Source organism: Rhinopithecus roxellana, chromosome 15, assembly GCF_007565055.1.
Source record: "Rhinopithecus roxellana isolate Shanxi Qingling chromosome 15, ASM756505v1, whole genome shotgun sequence".
NCBI lineage: Eukaryota > Metazoa > Chordata > Mammalia > Primates > Cercopithecidae > Rhinopithecus > Rhinopithecus roxellana.
The window spans coordinates 78366022-78384098 of NC_044563.1; the positions used below are offsets into that span (position 1 = coordinate 78366022).

The 18077-nt window shown below is 53.4% G+C and overlaps 1 protein-coding gene across 2 annotated transcripts; it reads right to left on the reverse strand.

The window, feature by feature from the left end:
- Window positions 1-148: 148 nt before the first annotated feature.
- SCN4B (sodium voltage-gated channel beta subunit 4) lies at window positions 149-17845 on the reverse strand. 2 transcript variants are annotated; one of them, XM_010367432.2, is made up of 5 exons: window positions 17418-17845; window positions 9853-10025; window positions 8615-8843; window positions 5987-6116; window positions 149-3916 (listed from the first exon to the last, which is right to left on the reverse strand). In XM_010367432.2, the coding sequence occupies exons 1-5, from the start codon at window positions 17476-17478 to the stop codon at window positions 3823-3825; spliced, it is 687 nt and encodes a 228-aa protein (XP_010365734.1). In that variant the 5' UTR covers window positions 17479-17845; the 3' UTR covers window positions 149-3822. The 2 variants fall into 2 exon arrangements, with proteins under 2 accessions (XP_010365734.1, XP_030774783.1); XM_030918923.1 differs by lacking the exon at window positions 17418-17845 and adding an exon at window positions 10352-11091.
- Between the last annotated feature and the right edge of the window lie 232 nt (window positions 17846-18077).

Genomic DNA, 18077 nt, shown 5'->3' on the forward strand with positions numbered 1-18077 from the left:
TGTATGTGTTATTTCACCCAGGCAGGTAACATTTCAGACACAAACAGATTGAGGCTCAGAGAAGGTAAAGAAACTTGTCCTGAGCACAGCTGGCAAGAAATAAAACTGGACCCCAACTCCCAATCAGTCAAAAATGGAAGCCCCCAAATCCCAAACTATTAAACATAATTTTTATTTCATCCAAGGCAAAGCTAAATACAATTCTACAATGCAAAACTTGTTGTAGAGGCCAGTCTGATTACATCCGTTCTGTGCTTGAACACAAGTGAGTGCTGGGTGTGTGTGCATCCGCGCCTCCCAGAGGCACTCACACACCTGAGGCCTACCAAGGCCCGTCGCTGCATCATTTGATCTATAGTTATATAGGAAAATTCACTACGGGTATTGTTGTCATCCAAGCCAGAGGAATAAACCATGCATAAGATAGTCAAAAGCACTGCACATCAGGTGGGCGGGGGGAGGGTAGGGACTCCAACCTGGGACAAAGTAAAGTAAAGCGAGCTATAGGATTTTCCCGAGAAGTCCCTGTTCCTGAAACTCCCTCCCGCCAGCCCTCTGATGGCAGCTGTCTGTAACAGTGAGATGAAGTCATGGAGTGATGGAATGCAGGAGCACGGCTGGCCTTCTCTGTCTTTGATTCTTTCTCAGTCTCCAGATGCCTCAACAGGCACAGCTCAGGCCAAGAAAGACGGCTCCTGAAATGTCCAGCATCTCCCCATCATGCATCACCCCTTCCATGCAGAGACCACCCACTCCACAGTCACACCACCATGCACCCATACTGCCTGCACACGCATGCGTTTGCACACGCACACTCCACACAAGCACACCCCACCTCCTGCCATCTCACAAGCATGCTCTCACGCTCTCGCTCCACAGGAGCTCTGATCGGCCTGCCGTATGTAGGCTGAGCCCCATCGGCTGCTCTCCCCAGGCCTCTCTAGCATCAGGGGTTTATTCAGGCTGCTTTCTGTTCAATTCCTACATGAGGAGAAGCCCAGAACCTGGAATGCTGATGTCATATTTTGTAGTTGATGAGGAGCTCGGAACTTTGTCTTTGGTCTCACTGGCATCACTCTCAGCGCAGCTGCATGCGCCCAGGTCTCTCAAGATCATCTTTGTAAGTGGCTCTCTCTAGCCCACAAGCCCTGGAAGCCACCATCAGAGATTTGCATGCACTGAGGGTCCACTTGGGGAAGACAGCTTTGCCCACATACATCCTAGTGCAAATCCATGCCAGTGTTTCTCCATGGGTATAATGTTGATATTGGACAGGATGATTCTTTGTTGCGGGGACTAAGTTTAGCATTCTTAGTAGTGTCCCCAGGCATGGGGACAACCAAAAATGCCCCCCTACAATCTCAATCACCTCTATTGAAAACCATCAAACAAGAGCCATGGACAAGAAGCTTTAAGCATCAGAGTCAAGGTTTCTAATATTGCAAAGACTAAATAATTCCAAGGGGGTGGGATGGAAAGAAAGAGAGAGAGAGAGAGAGCGTGTGTGTGTGGGGGGGGGGGGTTGTAGAGATGGGACACAGAGATGAAGACAGGACAGACTTGGAACTATCCCTCCAATTAATACCTGGTTTCCCAGATCCCTTTCCAAGCCAAAAAGAAGTTTTTAGACAAAACTCGCCAAGCCTCACAACAGTCCTGTGAGGTAGGTAAGTATTATTACACCCATTTATTTGGTAGATGGAAAGAGCTGAGCCCAGAGAAGCTGCATGACCCATCTAGAAATCAGCAGTAGACCAAGGGGAGGAAAGAGAGGATGGTGCCCTTCCTCTCCCTACTCTACGTGCCTTGGCTTTCTCTTAAGACGAGAAGAGGAGCTCCAAGGTGCTCCGCCTCTTCAAACGTCACCATTGAGAAGGAAGAAGAAAGCAGTTTTGCATGAAGGCAGCTATAAGAAGTTCTCTGAATGGCTGGTGGCTCTGGCCTGTCTGCTCCCAAAGCCAGGAAAATCTGAACCCCAGCCCATGACAGGTTCTGGGTAGAGAAGAATGGGAGGCACACAGGCAGATCAGACAGGGAACTGGTGAGCCCAGCAGGTTGGCTAAGGGACACTGGCCACAGCCACGGGTACCCTGAAGGTGCTACTGGTCCTCAGTCTCCCCCTCCTCCACCCTCTCAAGGTTTGCAGCTACTTTTTGACAGGGAGAGCTCTGAGGCAGATCCCAAACTCTCTGAAAAAGAGGGCTACTACTCTCTCATCCGTCCTAGGGGCCCAGAAGACAGGGCATCAAAGAATCAGTAAGGGAGAGAGGGACTGGAAGCAGATGGGCAGAGAGGCCTGTTATCACTTTTCCCTACCATCCCTGGCCTCACCAGTTCTGCCCCACAGGTACTCACACACTGGGCTCCATCAGGAGATCCCACTCCCAGCATCACTGCCTCCCCCTAGGGCAGGCTAGAAATGGCCAGTGTCTCCAAGATTCAGTCACTGGCCAATTCCAGCCTCATGGCCCCCTCTATGACCTTGGAGAGTGGAGGGCTGGCGAACCCTCACCAGCGCCACACCAGACTCTGCTGTTATGTCAGGACATACCAGCTGGAGAGGACGGGGGTAAGGGCTAGGACTTGGGACTAAGGCACAGTCTAGCCCCACACACAAGAGGTGTGCAAACCAGCTCTGGGAGAAACAAAGGAAAACTATGGGCATCCACTCCCTGCTCCTCCCCAACCCCAGGGTGGGAGGGGGTGGCCCAGCTGAGCAGGAAGCATCTGGGAAACCCAAGGACCCCCTCACCCAAAGGAAGAGAGTCCCTGAGGCGAAGGCAGGCCCTTGACCCAGGGCTGGGAAATGAACAACCCTGGGGGCAGGGCGTGATGGACGGCAAGGGAGGAGCGAGCCAGTGGGAGGTTGGAGGGTGCAGCCTCTCAAGTCGGAGGAGGAACAGGGGAGAGCTGAACTCGGGAGTGCCCAGAGTGGCGATGGTCCTGCCATGCCAGGGGAGGGATTGCCAGCATTGGCAGGGATGGGGCGGGCATCCCAGAGGCCCAGGACACTGGCTCGCCACCTCTGCGGCCCAATTCCCCAAGTAAAAATGCTAGGAAAGGCATAGGGAGCACTCCGGTGCTCCGGAAAGGCTTGGGGGTCCCTTCCTGAGCCCCGCAGTAGCCCAGAGAGCAGAGGTGCAGGCTAGGTGGCCAGAACCCCTCAAGACAAGGCGGCCAGCCCTGATTGGGAGGGCTTAAAAACTCTGAGCAGGGGAGGGGATAGGCAGATAGGGTCCCGGGGCAGGGCAAAGGAAGTTCCCTACTTGGGGGACTGTAGGGGATCTGACATCCTATGAAGCAGAGGCAGCTTCTCACTGTGGGCCTGCCCCCATCAACTCCTACCCCAGGTCTTTTCCAGAGTCCTCCAGCCCACTCCCACCTCCAAAGGAAGCCACCTCTTCCTACACCCCATCTCCAGGGCCCAGCTCTTAGGACAGCCCTCACGGATCCTCCCAGTCCCCTGTGAAGAGAAGCCTGGAGGAAAACCAACGCTCTGCTTGTGCAGGGTGGGAAGACCGAAGGAGACCTCATCTGCCCAGGTGTCAGGGGACCAGCCCCTCCACACCACCCTAGCCTCTCGTTTCTTTCTCCTGAATCTTCCGTAGACCCCCTCCCCTGGCCATCCCTTGTCCCTGGGGAGCCCTGACTGGGAAGGGGATGGGCAGGCTGGGCAGGACTCCGGTTTCTTGTGCCTGGAAAGACTACAGTTTGAGCCAAGCAGCAGATGTCTCAGGCACGTGGGTTCTACGGACGGGGCTCAAGCATTAGTTTCATCATCAGAAAGGGGGCTCCCTGTAGCTGCTCAGCCCGAAGCAGGGCTCACACTTTCGAAGGTGGTTTCTCCTCCGCCTTGGAGCCAGGCAAGCCGTTCTCCGTGTTGTCATTCCCTGAGGAGCTCACGAGACACTCCTTCCTAGAGAGGGAGAGAGAGGGGACAGTGGTGAAGAGAGGAGCAAGAGTAGGGGGAGAATTGTGGCAGGAGCCGTGGGCTCTGCACCCAGCCCTATGCCTCTCCCTGGTCTTCTGCAGAGCTAAGGTAGCCAGAGGCCATGTCACCTAACCTATCTGTGCCTCAGTTCCCTCATTTGTGAAATAGATGTAGGGATGATACCTTCTGCGTGGGGTTGCTGGAAGGAGAAATGAGCACTTAGAACAGTGCCTGGCATGTAGAAAGTTCTCAACTGGCCAGCAGCAGTGGCTCACGCCTGTAATCCCAACACTTTGGGAGGCCAAGGCAGGCGGATTACTTGAGGTCAGGAGTTCGAGACCAGCCTTGCCAACATGGCAAAACCCCGTCTCTACTAAAAATACAAAAATTAGCCAGGCGTGGTGGCACATGCCTATAGTCCCAGCTACTAGGGAGGCTGAGGCAGGAGAATCACTTAAACCTGGGAGGCGGAGGTTGCGGTGAGCTGAGATCGTGCCACTGCACTTCAGCCTGGGCAACAGAGTGAGACTCTGTCTCAAAAAAAGAAAAAAAGAAAGTTCTCAATAAAGCTTAGCTGTCACCTAGTTGTCTCAACATGGCAGAAAGGAAAGGGTACCAGGTGCTGTTCCCAGGGGTCCGTTCCCAGGCTGTGCCACAGCAGGGTGAGGGGTCCAGGCCAGGAAGAAGTATGCTGAGGACAGAGTCCCTCTCCCCAGGGCCCCCCACGCCTTCCTCCCTGAGCTCTCTGGGACCAGAGGTATTAAGAGAAGAACAGAGTCCATGGAAGGGGCAGAGCAGGCAGTGGATTTGGCTTCAAGCCAGGTCTGGGCAGAGTTTGATGGGATGGAGCAGAAGACAGCAGGAAGGAGAGATGGTCAGATGGTAAGACACCTCCTGGGAGCCGTTCCAGCCTGACCACCCTGAGCTGGACATGCTCCGACTTCAGTGTGTCCCTCCTCCACAGCAGTGCCCAGGACTTCAGGCACGCACATCCAGCTTAGCATGTCTTGTTTTTGATAAACTCACTGTGACTCTGAAGGAACACTGTTGTCTTTTCTAGGTGCTTTTAAACCATATATTGACAAATATGTTCTCCATTCATCCATAGTAAGACTCTTTATTAAAAACAGAACCTAGTCAAGCTCCATACTTCTAGCCCCTCACAAGATCACCAAAACCCTCGCAGCCTGTGGCCACAAGCCAGGCAGACAACCCTGGAGCTCTTCATCGACAACCCAGTTCTGGGGTCCTCCCCTGGTCCACAGCCCCAGTGCTGCTACCTGTACATCCCCTCCCTACCTCCAACTTCCATCCCCCCTTTCCAGAGCAAGTTCTGCCCTTTCCAGAGGAATTCCCGTCTGGCTCAGAACACAACTTTCAAATGCCTTTTCCCTGCTCTAGTTTTGCAAGGTTCACCACTTGCTGCTCTGGAGCCTGATACTGTTCCAAAAACTCTAGGCCTGAGGGTTGCACCCTCCGTACCTCCCCATCTTCCCTCCCCTTCCCCTTATAGATGTCTATTTTTATACCTGAACTTTTCCTAGGGCTCCCTGGGAGGCCATAGCTGCCATTTCAAACTTTTAAAAAATCACCCCCTACTGAATTTTCAGAATTTCCTAACAGAAGAATTTCGCTCCCATCTCCCTAGAAGGGTCTTCCCATTTTAGAGCCTCTGTACATGGAATCTTATATTTTCTCTGATTTTTTCAAAGGCTCCCTGAGTCCTTTGGTAAGGCTCTCAGTTGGGTGGTACAAATGGAAAGAGAGGCTAATGGGACAGGAAGGAAGACAGTGGGATGAGGAAGAGTAGGTGGCTGGCGTTTGTGTATTCAATGAATTGAACGTATTCAATAAACACACATTGGGAGGATGGGGAAGAAAGAAAGCGAGGAGGGGGGCTGGGAGATGGGGTGGGGGTGGCAGGGATAGAACAGAGAGCAGTAGGAATGGGAATGGGGGGAATGAGGAGGCAGGTGGAAGGCTGAAAGCTGATGGGGGTAGATGAGAGAGTGGTGGGCTGCTGGGAGGACAGGAGTGTGCTCCAGGTCAACTCACTTCTTCTCCCGAGTCTTCTTCAGGATGAAGATGACGAGTTTCTTGATCAGCAGGATGAGAATGAGGAGCCCGATGACCCCGCCCACGACAGCCAGAATGATGAGTGTCACTGTGTTGTCCACTTCTTCCACTGTGTGGCCCGAGCAGGGAGGAAAGGGAAGGCACAAAGGGAGCAGGGGTCACCTGGAGTCGAGCACCGTGGCAGTGAAAGGCCATGTAGCCTCCACCCCCTGGCATCTGGGGCACATCCACTCCCAGACCCCCGGCCCTCCCCAGGCCTGCAGCAGGAAGCTGGAGAGGCAGAGCATGGCATCCATCAGGCTAGGGCACACACAAGGGGCCCTCTCCCCGACCCCGCACATGCCCTCCCGCAGATGCGCTCACACAAGTTCGGGAACAAATCAGAATTGGAGCCCATAACACTCAAGTTTGAGTGGTGACTTGATCCCAAAATTAACAGGAGAAAATTTCATTGCCTCTTTCTAGACCTCCTTTACTCACCCACAAAAAATTAAGAACCTCCCTATGATACCTCTTAGATGGTGAGAAGCCTTCGGAGTCAGATAGTCTGAATTTCAAGTATGGGATTTAACTGTCACTAACTAGCTGGCGATGTTGGGTAAGTCATTGAACCCTCCTAGCCTCGTTTTCTTCATCTGAAAACTGAACTCCTGACTGATTCCTGAACCTGCTCCACCCAGTCTTCCACCTCTCCACTGAGAACAACTTTACCCTCCCAATCGCTATAACCACAATCCTTGGAGTCTTCTTCGATGCCTTTTATTCAAACCCTTTATCCAGTCTACCTGAGAATCCTGACGGCTCTAACTTTACAAAATTCCAGAATCTGATGGCTCACAATCTCCCTGGCCCTGGCCCAAGCCACCTCTTGCGTGGATGTCTGCAATAGCTTCCTAACTGATCTCCTCCTTCTATCATCTATTCTTGGCATAGGGGCCTGAGTGAACCTGTTCGGGCCTTAACTCCTCTTCTTCCAGTGGCTCCCACCTCACTCACCCTTCTAGTAGGGTGGTTACACAATCTGGCTTGACCTGACTGATCTCTCACTCCTTGCCCAGCTCCAGCACTGCTCCAGCACTAGCCTGCTGTGATTCTTCACACATCTGCCTCAAGGCTTTTTGCACTCACTGCTCCCTCCCTATCTTCCCAAAGATGCCCTCATGGCTCCTCTCTCACCTTCTCCAAAAATCCCCACTCTATCGCCTTTTCCAGAGAGCCCTTCCCTATTCACCCTGCTGGCACCCCATCTTTCTTTCCTGCTTTATTTTTTCTTCTTAACACTAGTCATGTTCTCTTCTACAATATCATTTTTCTATTGTGTATCTCCATACACAGAAGGGGAGGAAGGTAATCTCCATAAAGGCAGGAATTTGTCTATCTTGTTCATATCACATCCTCAGGACCTAGAATAACGTCTGGCCCATACAAGGTGCTCAGTAAATATTTGTTGAACAGATGGATGAATAAAGCTGTACAGATGGAGAGACGATCCACCTCAAGGGAGCTGGTAAGGAGTAAAGGAGCCAAAGTCAGTGACAGCACCTAACTTGGGACCTGGCACCCAGAAATGCTCCACAAATGCTGATTCTCTTCCCTCTGAAAAGGCTGAGCACAAGCCAGGTGACAGGAGCCCAGACGGAAAGGAAGAGGTGACACCATAGGCAGACCTGTGACTCCAGGCTCAGAAAAGCTGATTGGATGACCTCTGGGTCCGCCCTTGCACACTCAAGATTGAACTCATGGGTGTCTCTCTCTCCACGGACTCAGTGTCATCCAGGAGAGCAGCAAACCCCCGGTACACACAAAAGGCAGCCGAGTCAGGATCCTTGAGCAAGCCCCCTTCCCTTTTTCTCTCTGCTTCTGCACTTCCCTAGTCTTCCAGGCCCCTCCCCTCCATGGGACAGCACCTCACTTCTCCAACCCTGGTTATCACATCCTCCTTCTCTAACCACACCAGGTCTGGTCAGGGACCACCTGGCTCATTGTCATATGTACCCTCCTTGTATGATCGGTCTCCTGTGTCAGACTGGAATCCTAGGTGGGATGTAAGCCCCCAGAGGGCAAGGGCCAAGTCTTACTCCATCTCTGCAGTTTTCGCCGCTACTGGCAGATGTGTGTATCATGTTCTGCCCATTCTAGTTATTTATATATCTTCTGTCCTACGCTTGTACTGTGAATTCCTCAAGGAAGAATGTGATGTATCACTCATAGCACTTTTTAGTCCAATGCCTGACATTCAATCAATTTTTGCTAATGGAATACCCAATGGTATTAATAATCAGTATATATGGAGAAAACCTTACTAGCCACAAAACACTCCCATGTAGCTTCTCTAACCACAACTCTAGGAAAATGCAGTCGTATTCCCATTTTACAGATGAGGAAAACGAGGCTTAAAAAGGCTGAGAGTATTTCATAAACTATTTGGTAGCAGAATAAGTGTTCAAGCTGAGCTCTTCTAGCTTTTAGATGTAACTCCAGCAACTCTGGAAAGTGTAAAGCCAAAGAAAACACCAACACAGTCTTTGCCATTTCACTGTAATGCTGAGTTGGGTGCCCCCCAAGTCCTTCCCACTCCACTGCCCTGTGCCAGCCCCTACTGCATACGTCTATCAACGACTTGGAGGAAGATGGTGGCGTGGTGCTGGAGATTATTCTCCTTGGGGTTCTTCACATGGCAGGTGTATTTGCCCGTGTCGCTGAACTCCAGGTCCCTCAGCACAATGGAAATGTTGTTCATCTTCTCCTTAGTAGAGCCTACCAGAGTGATGCGGTCATCGTCTTTCAACGTCACCTTGGGGTCAGACTTCTCATTCTTCACAGTCCCCTCTATGAGCTGGTGGAGGAAAGGCATTGGGGAGAGAAGGCGGCCAAGAAAGAATCAGGGTCCTCAAGGGTCATGACATCACACCAGCCCACTCCTTGAGTACCTTCCCTATCCAGGACCAGGAAGAGCCTGCAGTCACACCCTGCTCCTTCCCCCCACGGTTTCCTCTTCCAGCGTCAATAGCTCTGCCTGTCTAACCTGAATTTTGCTTGTTTCAGGCTAAACCCATTTCCTTTTATTAAGGTCTCCCTGGAATGCAGCACAGCTCTTACCGCTCTCTTCATAAAAGCCTTTTATGTAATGACTCCTGCAAGCACCGCACTCATTTCCCTCTGTCACCTCCCACCCAGCCTCTGCTGACACCATGTCCCCCGCGCATCCGAATTCTGGCCCTCTATCAAGACCTGGATCAATCCCACAGCTCTGCCCGTCAGCACCCTCTGAGGTCAGCATTTAATTATAACCAGAGTTGGTCTCTTGTGGCTTCCCTGTGAAAGTCTCAGGTTGGATCCCCTACTAGATTGTAGAGTGAGTACTCAATAAATACCTGTTGATTGGTTCACTCCCACTCCCATCGCAGCCCCACCAATGATCCTGCGCCTCTCCCTCCTCTCTCCCTTCCTCTCTCGTTTCCCTGCCAGTCCAGTTTCTCAGCCCGTCCCTCATTTAGACTCTCCTCATTCCCTCTCTCCAAGCTTTCCAAGGCCTTTCTCTCTCCTGTTTGTTAGACTAAACTATTGATTTTTAGACAAGCAATCCAAGCTCCGGGTATTTCTTAAGACCAGACGGAGGACTCTAGCCAAGAATTCCAACAGTCCCCGAATGCTGGCAACACGATCTATGCATCTCTCCCAGTTACATTCTTCCTGGCAGGCTCTGAAAAGAATACTGGGAGAAAGGGGGGCAAAAGGTTCTGGGGACCATCGCAGTGGGTCTCAGTCTGGAAGCGACCAGAGCCTGGGAGGGGAGGCATGGGTAAGGGAGGCTGGGCTGTACTGTCCTTCCTCCAAATACTTACAATCTTGAATGCGTCACTGCTGTTGTAGGTCCACCGGAAGTGGAGGTCCTCGAAGCCAAAGCAGCTGGAGAAGGTGCAGGGCAGCAGGATCTCCGTGCCGTTGACAGCGTAGATGTTGGTGGTCTTTCCCACAGACACCTCCAGCGACAGGGTTACGGGGAGCAGGAAGAGGCCTGTGTAAGGAGCACCGCCTCCTTAATAAAACCCCACCAAAACCTCAGCCTGGAGCTCTGGAAGGGGATGCTCGGACAGGGCGGAGTGACTTGGCCAGCAGGGAGGTCTCTGTCACCCTCCGTGCCAACTTCGGGAGGATGACTCTCTACTCCAATTAACACCGTCTGGGCCACCCTCCATCATTCTCCATTTCTCCCCTGGGAAGGACTAAATTCTGGATCAGGGAGTAGCCCTTGTGGCGCTCTGGATGACCACCAGGGGTCACCCCAACCCAAGGAAACGAAGGCTTGGCCACTGCCCGAACCGCGCCCGCTCCGCCCCTCACCTGGGGACGCAGTGCCTGGAAGCGCTCCTGCCGCACCTACCCCGGGACGCACAGGGCGGGCTCCCTTCTGTTTGCAGGGGATTCCCCTAGGACAGTGCGCACCTCCCGCCAGGTTTTCAGGACTGGCGGGCGGGGCGGTCGAGGCGGGGGAAGAGCCGGGTCCCGTAAGGTGAAGAAGAGAAACGCGGCCGCCGCAGTCCCGGGCTGCAGTCCAGCAGCCTCTCGTTCCCCGGTACTGGAGGCTCCTCCCTGGCCCCAGGGGCTGAGAGGCAGAAGGACACGTTCGGGCTGGACCTCGCTGGGTCAGCCGAGTCCGACGCCTTCTGGCCGCCAAACGGGAGCCTGGGAACCGCAAGAAGACGGCCGGGCGGGGAGGAACACGGCGCGGGTGGGGACCGATGCGGGTCTTGGAGCTGGGCAGCCTCGGGGGCGCGCGGGCGCAGCCAGGGTGGGAAAGTCAGAGGCAGAAGACACCCTGGGGAGGGATTCCGGGCCAGCCCAAGTGCACGCGCGCGGGGGCGGGACGGGGAGGGCGCTGGACACGCGGTCCCGTCCTGAGCCCGGCAGCCCGGCCTCCCCGCCACACTCCGCCCCGTCGTCCCCGTGCGTCCCCGAGCGCCCCTAGGCTTCTTTCTCACGCTTCGAACCTCCTCCCTAGCACTCCGATGCGACCCCTCTCCGCTGGGACAAGGCCGCTCCACTCACGGCCTCCAAACTCCCGCTCCGGAGTCCTTGTAAGGGGGCCTGGTTCCCCGCCCCCTCCCCACCCCACGTCCTGCAGATGCCTCAAGGAAACCCCACTCGCCTCAAGGTCGGTGGGGGCGGGTGTCCGGAAGTGGATGCCTGCCTCTCCTCGTCCCTAGGGGAAACTGGCACCTTCCACCCCCACTCTCAGGAAGGCCCTCTGTTGTCTAACTTAATTCCCTGTTCTGCATCATAAACCTCTTGTTTTGCCCCCACCAGATGATAATGCGTCTTAGCAATGCTTTTCAAATGACAGAAAAGGATCTCCAAGGAGAGCTGGCAGCCCTGCCGGCTCAGCTTCTTCCTGTGCCCTTAACTTCTGATGACAAAGTGGAGTGCTCATAGCCCCCAGCCCTAAAATCACACCCCGTGGTCCAGTAATCCCATCGTGATACTGCCACTGTCTATAACAATAGTAGTAACTGATATTAACTGAGCATCTACTATGTGCCAGGCACATTTCGTCCTCACCTGTCCTATGAGTCACCTACTATTATAGGTCCACATTGTAGGTGAGACAACTGAGCCTGGAGAGGTTAGGTAACTTGCCTGCGAGATCCGGATCTGCCCACCAGGGCTCTAATTAGTGCTGGGAAGTTATTTCAATTAGCCTTCATTTTTGGTCAGCTTCTAGGATTCATGGCCAGCCAGAATTTGTTCTAGAGCCATGGTTTTCAAACTTGAGAGGTATCAGAATCCCCTACAGAACAGCTACAGCTGGCTCCACCCAGCCCCTGGAGTTCTGATTCAGAAGGTCTGGAGTGGAACCTGAGCTTTTACATTTCTAAAAACTTCCCAGAAGATGCTGTGAGCAGGGACCACACTCTGAGAACCACTGTGTGAGAGGATTTGTGGATACTAACTCCAACTTTTATTAGAATGCTCAAAGGCATGTATAATGTTCCCATTTTATATATGATGAAATTGAGGCTCAGAGAGGTTAAGTTGACTTGCCCAGGGCCACACCGTAAATGGTGAATTTGAGACTGAGCAGTTACTATAGGATAGGGGAGCTATTTTATATACACTGTCTCATCATAATCCTATAAGTTACTGTTATTAACCTTCATCATAATCCTGTAAGTTACATTTTTCTTCCAATAAACAAATGAGGAAACAGGCTTAAAGAGATTACCTTGCTCATGGCCACACACCCAGTGAGTGGCATAAGCAGCATTCAGATATTAGCCCCCTTTTCACCACTCTGCGACCGACTGCGCTCTCCAAGAAAACACTGCTATCAGGGCGTAGCATTCCATAGAACTCCTGCCTTTCTGTTTACCTCTGCCCTCCTCTGCCCCATCTCCCCCAGAGGTCTAAGAACAGAAGCCAGACACAAGATCCCACTCTCCAGTCTGCAGCCAGCACTAGAACCTTCTGGTGGGAGACACCAACTCTGCTTCCCACCCTCCATAGCCCCCACAAACAGGAAGTGAAAGCAGAGCAGTGGACAGGGAAGCTGTCAGACAACGCAGCTTCCTGATAGCTAATGGCCTCCCTCAGGGCACCAAGGAGTGTGGCTGCTCCTCATCAGCATACCGGTCCAGGAATCAGGGTCCTGGAGGAGATGGGGCAACTCAAATCAGTGCCCAAATCTCCCCACCTCAACCCCAGCCAGAAAGAGATATTCAAGAGCACAAAAGATGCATGCGAAAAGGGAAATCTTGTTGGTTGCTTTAAATAGAAGCAAAAATGAGCAAAAGACGGGTCCAGAAGAGAGGAGAACACTATTTCTTTAAGGTCTGGCTCATGACACAGTACACATTTCTGCCTGATTTGTGTGCGTCTATGTGGATGACTTAACTCCAATACACTCAGGACTCTGCAAGTGAAGCACTGCTATTTCCTTAGTAGCTGGAAGGGGAAAATGAAAACTGGCAGAAATGGTTTCACAGAGTCCAGAGCCCTGTCCAAGTGAAAGCATCAGAGAGGGTGGGCAAGCCTGGCTTCTTCAGTGCACAGCCCTCCCAGCTGGGAGTCATGCAGTCCGGCCAGTTATGTCTGGGAGGGTCATGCACGAGAAAGCTGAGGGGCCTGCCTTCCACTGAACTCAGTGTCTCCTACGAGGTTGCTCTGAGGGAGAGGGAGGAACCAGGGGCAGGTGTTGGTCCACAAAGGCCCCCGGAGGGCTGCTTCAGGATGACCAACCCTGGAGAGGACTGGTGAGCATGCGCAAGGCAGGCCCCACTCTGCCAGCTGACCTTGAGAAAGTCAGAGGTGCCACATCCGGTGTGTGCATATCCCCAAGCCAGGGCAGGGATGCCTCTTTCCTACTTTCTCAAGCTTGGTGTGAAGCCAAAACAGGAGATTATAAAACACAAGAGGGGCTTCCATGAGTGGGCATCCTGCAGATAGAGGAGGATGGTATTTGAAAGGGGAGCAGGGGACAAGGTTATCCCTCATCACAGGTAGCCAGGGCACCCCTAGCTTCCCTGAATAACCAGTGTCAGCCAAGAATGTCTCCAGGCCATTCCCACATTGATCTGTGTTTTCACCCTGTACCACTTCTTGGCTTATTTCCATGTGGCCGTTTCCCTGGAGTAAAGAAAGCCTTGCTTTGCTCTTTTCTAAACTTAATTCTAGAATGTTAAAGTGTACATGTGTGTGTTTGAGAGTGGGGAGCCTCTTTCTGGCATTGTGGAATTGAGGAACAACTCTTCCCAGTCATGATCCCGTGGAATTCCATCCTGAACCCCAAAACCTTGCTTTTCCTCACTAAAAGGCCCTATCCACTTAGCCACTCTCAGAGCAGCCATTTTCTTTGCCTTCTCTGAAGTCCTCGGCCCCCTGCCATCCTCATCTGGGGTTTTGTCTGAGGACTGACTCAGGATCACTTTTGTTAAAGTGGAAAAGTATTCAGCACATGCAAATCACATTATTAAATATTCACACCAGCAGGAATCTTATGGCAGCTACCATTTATCCCAAGGCAAATGTGGAGGCAGGAAACATTCCGCCACCTTTTCCCACATCCAGGGATCACTCACAGCCACCCCAGGAAAGAGGGGCAGGCTGGTAGCCACTCTAAGTGTAGCTCTGAGGGCTTGCTGGCACGGCAAGTGGACACATGGCTGACTTTAATAGGGAGGCTGATACACTCTGGCCCAGGGAGAGTTAGAAAGGCTCAAAGTTAGAGCTGGGTGCAGAAAGTGGGCCGAGGCCAGCAGGACAGGACCCCTCCTAGGGTGCAGGCCCTGGGGGCTTTGGGAGGCAGGGCTGGGCCAGGCAAGGCCCCTGGGCCCAGAGACAAAGGAAAGATTTCAGTTCCCTCTCCCTAGGCAACCTGCCTGCTTCCTGCCCACCCCCAGGAGCTTTGCTGGGATGAAAGCACGCCCCTGAGACAGCATGGGATGCTCAATGAAACCAGCTTTGCAAACAAGTCCCAGCAGCATGCCTGTCCCTCCTCTTGCAGGCCAGAGAGCCGGTTGTGTTGGCATGGCCCACCCCTGGCTTATGCAAAGATTCCTACACCTCCTTGAGGACTGGCAGCAGGGCAAGATGGTCCGCTGTGCCCAGTCTCCCTCTCATGCTGATCCCACCAGAAGGGAGCCAGTCAAAAGAGCTTTGGGACTCCAGCCTTCTCTCTCAGGTGCCCCCACAGGCTTGCACCTCCAGCAGGTTCAGAAGGAGAATTAAGCGTGTTTTCCAGATTCAAACCCAGGATTCCAGATTCAAACTCCCTCCGCTTCTCCCCTTTCCTCTCTTCTCCACAGTCTCCTTGCTTCCTCTTTCCTTTTTCTTCCTCTGAGTGGGACTGTGCACCCTCTCCTTAATTGCATTCTCATTAAACAAGCCCTTAATAAATACACACCAGGGGAAATAGGGTTATGCAACAGAGCACCCTCACAAGTGATAATTAAACACAGATCACAGCAATTAAGTAAATGGGGGAACAAGGAAGGAGTGGGCAGGACAGAGATATTACCAGTTACGTGCTTAGGAAGAGAGAGGAAAGCACATAAACCTCAATGGCAATAATACAGCCTTGGAAACTGCTTCTCAGTTTAAGAAAAGGGCATTTTGTTAGGTTATCAAAAATCACTTTGGTCTCAGTCTGTGAGACTGGGTTTGATATGGGGAGAGGGGAAGAGGACTCCTGGAAGTTCACTGCTCTGTACCCAGTCTCCAAAGCTATGAAAATAGCAGCTCTAGGCCCCTCAAGTCTTTATCCTTCCACGCCCATGCCCCAGAGCCTCATTTATTCTTCAGCCCTAAGCACAATCCCTATTTACCTTCCCCCTCACCAGACTTGAGTTAACTGGGAAGCAGCGTGGTGTGACAGAGCCCAAGAAACTCAGATTCTGTCCCACTTGGCCATCAATTGGCCATGCGCCCCTAGACAAGTCACCATCCCTCTCTGGACCATGACTTCCTCATCCCTAGAAGAATTCTATGCTCTGCTTCCCAAAGTCCCTGCCAGCTCTGATGTTCCCAGGGAACACTTCCAGTTGGCTGTCCAGTCGTCTCTGTGTCTCCCCCACTGGACTGAGAACAAGGATGTCATCTATGTCCCAAGCTCAGACCAATGCCCCTGTGAGGGCTCAGTCAGTGTTGCCTGGTCAAGGGCCAAAGGGACCTTGGTTGGAGTCCCTCTGCAGACCAGAGGGGCAGGGGATAGAGCAGATGAGGCCAGTCCTGGGGCTGGCAGGTCTCCCACGTACAAGTCACTCTGCTCTCTCCTGGGCTCCCAAAGCGTAGCTCAGAAATTCATCTAAACCTATATCAATAGGCCTTAGCCCCTACCTGGTCTATACAGATGAACAGTCCTTGGAGAAGGTGGGGCTTCCACCTGGAGAAATGTACGGAGACTGTGCCCACAATCCCCCTTACACACACGCGCGTGCGCGCACACATACACAGATACATCATTTTCAGAGCCCTCTCGGTTGCCCACAGAGGCCTGGTTCTATGAGTATTCTAACAAACCAGGGACTGGCATCTCCCACCCAGGAACATAAGCCAGAGGTGTGAAGTGGGGTCGTTTAATGACTGTCTGAGTTTGAATTCCTCAGTGACCCTTTACCCCTGCCATTGCCACCATGGGGACCTGGACTGATCTGAGATGCGATGGGGGGAAGAAGCATGGAATGACGTTGTGCCCACCCTGTGAAAAGGAGCCTCAGGCCTCACTGAAGCCCACTTCTTTAAGGTCACTGTGAAACCAGCATGACATCTGTGCCAAAGGTACAGGAGAAAACACGGGTGTCTTCCATCTAGCCGTACGGAGGTAAATAAACATCCCAAGTACAAGAAATACTCTCTCCTCTCTTCACCACCAGGCACCAACCTGATAGATCTGCACACAGTTTACATTCGCAGAAATAGTAGCCACTTCCCTTATAGGCTTCTGTCTCCCTGTTTTCAGCACAAATACCTACATCGCGTGTCTTTCCCAATGCAGGGAGCTGCCGAAAGCCAAATCTGACCAACATAAACAGCAAGATGCCCTTGCCAGAGATGGAGTCGGCTTACATTGAAGTCTGGCTATGATTTATGAGGAGATTACATTCTGGACTAATAAATATCATTCCCTAATCTCTTGGAGTTTGACACTCAAAACTCTCATGTGCATATTAATAGATATTAATAATGCTTCTTCCTCCGTGTCCTCTGGACATGTCTCCTCTGTCTCCATATTCACTCCAAAAATGAAGAGCCAGGAGCAGGTCAAACAGGTCTTCCCTAGGGAATCTCTTTGTAGGAAGACAGACAAGGCCCTTCCTAAAGGGTCTTGAATGATCCCGCAAGCCCCTCCAGCCCCTTCCAGCTTTGGGGTGCTGCTGTAGAGAAGGCAGTGGCTCCTGAGGGAGGTAGAGGGCAGAGGAGCAAAGCAGGAAAACGGCCCAGGAAGAAGGGGACTCCCCTGCCCCCAATTGGTGCATGCCTGGTGCCTGGGAAACAAGCAGACGGCTCTGGGCAGGGATGCAAACCATCATCTCAACAGTCACACGAGCAACCCACCTGGTACCCCCTGCACCCAAGGCAGGGACCCCCTCCTCCAGCATCCTGAACCTGTGAACTCGGGAGACCCGCACTGCAGCCCCAAGATCCAGCTCCAAAAACCTGGAGCCAAAGGTGCCAGAGACAGCAAAAAAACTAATCCTGAGACTTGCGGGCTGATGGGGTAGAGAGGGACGCGCACGGTCCCCAGGGAGCACAGCCTATGAACCAGGCGGGAACCAGGCAGGAAGCCGGCGGCCACGGTCCTCATTGAGTGCCGCACTCCAAAGCCCACCCTATCCAAGGCATCTTCCTTCTCGAGTGTCCCCTTCTCTGGGGGTGGGGGGAGGCAAGAGAAGAGACCAAGTTGGGGCTGCCTTACCCAAAAGCCCAGTGCCCAGCCATCTCGCCGGGGCTTTGCCTCCGTCCCCAGCCCCGGGCATAGTCCTGTTCTCTCCGGAGGGCGCGGGGGGCGCGGGGATGGAATACTGGGCACAGCCGAGCTCTCCGCCCGAGGTCGGCGTTCCGCCACGAAGCTACACCGGAGCTCTGCGCCGCGGGTCGGGGCTCGGTAAAGTTAGCGGGCAGAGAGCGAGAGGAGGGGGAGGAAGGGAGCGGAGGGGGAGGCGCGCTCGCCCGCTGCTGGGAGCCGGCTGCTGGAGCCGCGGCGGGAGGGAAGGAGGAGGAGGAGCCGGAGCAGGAGCGGGAGGAAGACGGAGCGAGCGCAGCGGCGAGCGAGGCTGCGCCTTTGCTCTGGAAGCGCTCCAGCCGCAGGAGGGGCGGTGGCCGCCGCGGAGCCCAGGGAGCCCCCGCCCGCTGCGCACCCCGCCAGGCGCGTCCCGCCTCGCGGTCCCGGAGCCCCGGGACCAGGCCATACCCCTAACTCCCTCTCCAGTGGGGCTGGGCTGCTGCGGCTGGCACTGCAGGGCCGGCCTGCAGCCACCCGCATCATCCCATGCGCTGAGCTGCCAATTAGGAACATAGTTCAGGGGGGAGTAGAGGTGGAGCTTTTCGGTTGTTGGAAGGCTGTTTTGTTCTGCTT

Coding starts and splice junctions, on each gene's coding strand:
- SCN4B (XM_010367432.2), bottom strand. CDS start 17,478: ATGCCCGGGGCTGGGGACGGAGGCAAAGCCCCGGCGAGATGGCTGGGC. Junction 10,026..17,417: donor GCTGGGCACTGGGCTTTTGG/GTAAGGCAGCCC, acceptor CTCCTTACACAG/GCCTCTTCCTGCTCCCCGTA. Junction 6,117..8,614: donor CCTCCAAGTCGTTGATAGAC/GTATGCAGTAGG, acceptor CGGGCCACACAG/TGGAAGAAGTGGACAACACA.